The 6,634-nt window shown below is 54.4% G+C and overlaps 1 protein-coding gene across 2 annotated transcripts in view; it reads right to left on the bottom strand.

Moving 5' to 3' along the window:
• HRH2 (histamine receptor H2) overlaps positions 3,480 to 6,634 on the bottom strand; it is a 49,352-nt gene continuing 46,197 nt past the window's right edge. The window contains exon 3 of one of the 2 annotated variants that reach the window (XM_018053706.1): positions 3,480 to 6,147. In XM_018053706.1, coding sequence (XP_017909195.1) covers positions 5,793 to 6,147 — 355 coding nt within the window. In that variant the 3' untranslated portion in view covers positions 3,480 to 5,792. The remainder of the gene's footprint in view (positions 6,148 to 6,634) is intronic. The other variant, XR_001918611.1, reaches the window with a different exon arrangement.

The following is a 6,634-nucleotide window of genomic DNA, read 5'->3' as shown; positions in this document are numbered from 1 at the left end:
TTATGTGCTAACGTAGTTGAACCTTGAAGACAGATTATTGAGTTCCGTCCCTGAGGTGCAATATAACTTTTATGTTGAAAACCAAACAAAATTGAACCAAACACCATACGGCAAATTGCTCAGGGCTGGGGAGAGGAGGTCCAAGGAACTCTGGCCTTTCCTGGAATGTCACAGTTTTGAAAAGAGGCTATATCTGGTTATCACTTAATCCTTACACATAAATTTCATAATATGAATGGTTAGAAAGAAAAAAAAAAGGTCTGGACTTGGGAGACAAGGTGGTCTGGGTTGGAAACCCAGCTATTTCACTCGGATTTTTAACTTGGGGTGCACCCTGTGTCTCTTCAGGTCCCAGGTGGTGGGGATGCTACCCTCAGCCTGTGTCCAGTGAAAAAACCGGCTCTGTGGAGGGGCTGACCTAATGTCTGGGTGTATGACAAGGCTTCTAAAAGTTCAGTTGAGTGTGAAGGATGGGTTGATCTGGGAATTGTGTCCTTTGGGGCCTTACTTCCTTGGGAATCCTGCCAGGCTCACCAGGCACATGAGAGTGTTGGCAAAGCCCCAGGGAGTAAGGGCCTGGCTCACACAGTGGCATCTTGGGGCCTGAGAAACATGCTGCTTTCCACGACCCTGAGTGGAGAGGCTGGGGCCCTGCTGTCAACATCTGCAAAATGCTCTTCAGTTCGGTTCAGTTCAGTTCAGTCGCTCAGTCGTGTCCGACTCTTTGTGACCCCATGAATCGCAGCACGCCAGGCCTCCCTGTCCATCACCATCGCCCAGAGTTCACTCAGACTCACGTCTATCGAGTCAATGATGCCATCCAGCCATCTCATCCTCTGTCGTCCCCTTCTCCTCCTGCCTCCAATCCCTCCCAGCATCAGAGTCTTTTCCAATGAGTCAACTCTTCGCATGAGGTGGCCAAAGTACTGGAGTTTCAGCTTTAGCATCATTCCTTCCAAAGACATCCCAGGGTTGATCTCCTTCAGAATGGACTGGCTGGATCTCCTTGCAGTCCAAGGGACTCTCAAGAGTCTTCTTCAACACCACAGTTCAAAAGCATCAATTCTTCAGCGTTCAGCCTTCTTCACAGTCCAACTCTCACATCTATACATGACCACTGGAAAAGCCATAGCCTTGACTAGACGGACATTAGTTGGCAAAGTAATGTCTCTGCTTTTGAATATGCTGTCTAGGTTGGTCATAACTTTTCTTCCAAAGAGTAAGTGTCTTTTAATTTCATGGCTGCAGTCACCATCTGCAGTGATTTTGGAGCCCCCCAAAATAAAGTCTGACACTGTTTCCACTGTTTCCCATCTATTTCCCATGAAGTGATGGGATCAGATCACTTCACAAAATGCTCTTCACAATAACAAAATTATGAACCCTGGAGGGCTGCTGGCGCACAGGAGGGCCTTTCCCCAGTGGCCCTGAGGGCTACTGGTGACTGTCGATGGCTCTTGAATTATCACTGGAATTCTTAGGATTCTGGTGGGATTTGGGAACTGTGGTGGGAGAAGCATGTCCTGGGCTGTCATTCCCTGCTTGAGGGACCTGGAAAGAGCCCCCTAAAGTGGACAATGAAGATGATAAACTCTCCCCCAAACTCCATCTAGAGCCTGAACAGCCAAGTGTCATGTGCTAGCACCCTAGCTGACATGGGGTGCCAAACGGATGCCCTGCATCTGGCCTTCCCTGATAGCTCAGCGGGGGAAGAACCTGCTTGCAATGAAGGAGACACAGGAGAGGCGGGTTCGATCCCTGGGTTGGAAAGATCCCCTGCAGAAGGAAATGGCAACCCACTCCAGTACTCCTGCCTGGAAAATGCCATGGACTGAGGAGCCTGGCGGGCGTAGTCCAGAAGATCACAAAGAGTCGGCCACGGCTAAGCACACAGGCAAGGGCTCTGAGCAGTCTACTGCCTACCAAGTGTCTAACCTGAGTTTAAACACAGTCCCATGTGCGCCATGAATGTTTCCGCTTAGAAGTTCACAGCTGCTTTGGTCCACATCTTTCCACACTATGCACACACACATTTTCCTCTCTGGGTGATCCCAACACTGGCCTTCATGTCCCATTCCTTCTCTGACTCCTGGCAATGTTTAGGCATCAGCCCATCTCTCTGGAGGGCGGGAGGGGTCTGATTCCTTCGGGTACCCGGCCTGGAGCCTGGAGTCTGCTGTAGGGTCTAGGGTAGATCTGATGTGACTATCGACACCTCCTTCCCCCACCCCCAAAGTGGGGCTGTCCTTGCTCACTCTGCCTTCACCCCTTCCCAAGCTGGACTCTGAAAGATCTCTTTTGTAAAACAGACTTCATCAGCTCCCTCTCAATGCAGGCCTTTCGAAGCCTTCCCACTACTCACAGGATGAGGCAGTGTTCCTGGATGCAGCTCCATCTGGAACCGCTCTGCTCCATGGCCCACAGCCGTGCTCAAGCCTCCCAGCGCCTCCTTCCTCTCCTCTTGCCCCTCCCTCTTTGGCCTACTTAGCAACAGTGGTTTTGCTTCTCCTCCACTTCCCATTGGTGGAATCTGAACCTGTTGGGATGAGATTCTGGAAACTGCGGTCCCCAGGCTTCTGGCCCCGGCTGGGCTTCTATAAAGTGCCCCAATATTCAGCACAGACAGAGTTTTCCTTCAGCAGACACCTCCTCACTCTTTTTACACCGCCTACATAGAACTGTTTGACATTATCTAGAGACTGCCTTGTTCTGCCACTTTCATCTTCCCCAAGGACCCCTTAACACACTTTGTCTTCTCTGCTCTGAAATATATGAAAATCCATTTCAGGCAGATCAGCTCCTGTAAGCTTTGATTGTGATGACTCAAATGATTCCTTCTCTGTTTCCTGTGGGAATTCATCAAGGTATGTCTTGGTGTGTCTTTCTGCAAGGCCCCCCAGGGTTCAGGATTCCACAGCCTCCTCCTTCCACCCCAGGAAACGCTCCTCACTGCTGATACCGCTTTTCCAACAGTGACCTGGACTCTGGTCAGCTCCCGCCCTCCCTTTTCCAAGCCCTTTCATGAGTGCCTTTGGGAATCATTTCTTGCACATAATCCTTGACCTGGTTTTTCACTAGCGCTTCACTTACTCTCCACTGCAGAAGACTTCTTTGATTCACAGGTTTTCCATTTTAAAGATGTCTTTCTCTCCCGCCTAACAAAGGCATCGCTGAATCTGGCAATTTCAGAAATATTCCCTTCTGCAAACACTGATCGAGGGCCTACCACATACCTGGCTCACCAGGTGAGACAGATGAAGCTCTGAACTTCTGACCAGCCTGTCCTTCATTTCCAACACGATGTTTCAAGACAAGGCCTCTTTTGCTGAGGACTCTTTTACCTTTCAAGGCAATTTCTCAGTTGGCTTCTACCCCAACATTTTATCATAATCCTTTTTCTAAATCAAGACACACTGTATGATGAAGTTTGGGGAGTATTTCCTCACCAGGAAGTTAAAAAATAAAACCACAAGGCAGCATCTGTTTTGATAGCTTTATTGGAACATCCTGATGAAATGTGGATTTGGGGGCGCAGTGCAGATGCTTCTCCTCTGGGCAGCGCACGCCCCACTTCTGCAGCCAGCAAGGGATGCGGGGGGTCTCCAGGAGGGCGGGCAGCTCAGAGGATGGTCCGCAGTGGCAGGCGGCGCGTAGGCACCCTGACGTCAGCCCCGACCAGCTGAGTCTGTGATCAGCCAGACCCGTCTGATGCTCCATCTACTTGGGCCGTGACATAGAGACCCACCTGTCTCAGGTTCCTGGGAAAACTTCCAAGAGAGGGATTCTGAGATTTCCAGAGGAATCCAGCCCACAGATTGAGCATCTCTGGAGAACCCTGGGGCAAATCGTGCCTTCAGGTGTATCGGCAGAGAAATTGCTTAAAGCTCCCACTACGTGGGCCAAACAGTCTCCGAGGAGCTAGACACACAATGGTCAACAGAAACAGGCAGGGCTCACTGACACACAAGGGCCAGGGGGCCACACAGGCATGGCAGGCAGGCCCATGGCTTCCGAGGACAGTTCCAGGGGTGTGGGTGGGAGGCCAGACCCAATAGGGACAGTCAAGGAAGGCTCTGGAAGACTCCCTGAAAAGCGATATTTCAGCTGAGATCCCGTGGCTGAAAGGACAAGAGCAGCTTTTCAAGTGATGGAAACAGCTCTGTGCCAGGTGTAGCTGGAAGGAGCAGTGAGATAAATAAACCCAAAGGAGAAGGCCGGTGGGGCTGGGGTGAAGAGGTAAAAGAGAGAGTCGGGGGAAGGAGGAGGCTGGAGGGCACACCAGGGCCCACCGCGCGGGGCCTGTGGGCTGGCTTTCTCCGCGCGGTTGCGTTTTGCACAGCCCACTCCGGCTGGAGGAGGGGAGGGGTGGGCCAGTGGGGAATGCAGGAAGCTTTCCCGTTTTCCTGATGGAGGGGATGGCAGCGGGACCAAGTGAGGGCCGGGCAGGTGAGAGAACCAGGTGGAAACACGCGGGAGCTAAGTCCATCCAGAGCGTGGAGCCTGAGGAGCCAGGAGGAGGGTGGGGCCAAGACGGACCTTTGAGGCCAATGGTCAGATTTCTATCTGAGGAGGGGGATTCTGGAGCAGGAGCAGATGCAGGGCAAAGGTCAAGGTGCAGAGGCCGACATGCTCCAGGTGAGGCTGAGAAACAGCGAGAGGGGAACCTGGAAGGTACACGTCTGTGAGGAATTTTCGAGCTAAGCCTCCTGGTAGCTTCGGCAGTGCTGATGGGGCCACAGAGAGTGAGGAACGGCAGTGAGAGGCAAAGGCTCCGGACTGAGCCTTGGGCGATGGCCAGGGTGAAGCCTCGGGAGGGGGACTGAAAAGGCATGAGTGGGTGGGGAGGGGGACCCCAGGAGGGCGTCTTGCAACCAGGGGAAGAGGGGGCTCAGGGAGGGGCAGTGGTCTTGCAGGGAGCCCATGGACACCCTCATCTCCTCCACCTCCTTGGGTCTCTTCAACAACCCTGAAAGTAGGAAAGGGGAGCGGTGCCCCCGGAACAGAGTGAGTAAGGGGCTGCTCCAAGGAGGAGGCCGCCGCAGGTCTCCCCGCCTCCAGCAGAGGGCGCGCCGGGGCCAACTTCCCGACTCGAGCCTGTTGGGTCCCCCTCCCCCAACCTGACCCTCCTTGCTGCCCTTCACGTTTTCCCCAGCAAATCTGCTCCACGCCACTCCTTCTTGATGGAAAGCACCAGAGAGAGTCAGAACTGCAGCATGAAGGGCGCCCCCTCCCCTCCCCACAGGCTCTGGATCGGAGCCTGGCTTCCAGGAGGGTCTGCTGAGTCAAGGAACTACCGAGGCCTCTCTGCAGAGGCAGGGTAGGGTCCCGTCGAAGAGCATGGGCTGGAGGCCCGGATTTCTACCCATCCTCCTGTTCATCTGTTTGTTCCCTCCTTCCACAGCGATTCTCAAGCGTCCTGCGCGAGACGCACCTTCTAGCTGAGCGGCCCCACACTTCTCTGAGCCTGTCTCCACCCCTGATCCCTGGCGCGCGTACTAAGGACGACGTGAGCCGACGCAGGGGAAGTACCGGGCACACAGAAGGTGTTCACTAAAGACGGACGTCCTTCCCTTCCCTACCCTTCCCTCCCTGCATCCCACAGGGCGCTGGGATGGCAACACCCTCTGCGGTGCCCAGACGGCACCCGTGTTTCTGCACACACACACAGGTCCTCAGCAGTCCCGCCGTCTCTGCTGGTGACTCAGGGCCAGCACCAACGCGAGCTTTGAACCCGTGGGATTCGGCAGACCTGGACCCAGGGGAGTCCCAGCGCAGGGCGGGCCAGCTCCATTTCAGCCGAGGACCCCAGCACCCACCTGCCGTGTGCTCTGGGAGTCCCCAGACTGGAGCCAGGGTGTGTTCTCTGTGGTTTGTGGGGCTTTGGGGTCCTTAGTGGCTCCGGGAGTCAAATCATGGTGCTGGGGAGCAGTTATCTTCAGCATCCTGGGGCCGGGTCTAGCCGTCTTGGAGGGCAGCGTCCTCACCGATTCCTGGGCAGGTGTTGTTGGCGGCTCCTCTGACAGTGGCGCCCCTGGCTGCTCCTCCCAGGGGCCTCCCCCGTGTCTCTGGAGGAACCTAAGCGCCCAAAGGCTCTTGCAGCAGCTGAGAAGGTTGCTGGAGCACGCAGCGCGGGACCGTGCTGGATTCCTGGGGGCATACAAGCACAGGGCGGGTTGAAGTGAGCTCCACAGCAAGGCCAGTGGGCCAGACCTGGCCTCTGGCCTTTGCTTCTTCTCAGCTGGGCCCTGGGGAGGGTGGGGTGAGATGGGACAGAATTCGGGGTGGGGGAGTGGTGGGACCTCCCACGTCAACAGGGCTTCCAACACGGGGGAATATTCAGGAGACTGGCTTTCAACTCCCAACTTGGCTTCTAAGATGCTGTGTACCCTTGGTCAAGTTAGAGTTATAAAATATGTCTCCAAGTATCCCATACATTGCCTGGCTCATAGTTTGAACCCAATGAATGTTTGCTCTTTCTGTGTCTGAATGAAATGATTCCTGAACACCTACATCCTGTTTTGCATGAGTCGGGGGGAAGGCTGGGAGAGGACACAAAGACTTGTTTAGCCTTGCATTAAAACCGGTTGTGAATACGTCTGCCTCCCCATTAGAACGTGTGGTCGCTGGAGGAAAG

The sequence above is a fragment of the Capra hircus genome, chromosome 10 (assembly GCF_001704415.2).
Source record: "Capra hircus breed San Clemente chromosome 10, ASM170441v1, whole genome shotgun sequence".
Taxonomy (NCBI): domain Eukaryota; kingdom Metazoa; phylum Chordata; class Mammalia; order Artiodactyla; family Bovidae; genus Capra; species Capra hircus.
Note: the sequence above shows the minus strand (reverse complement) of the source record. Positions and strands in the feature narration are given on the sequence as shown.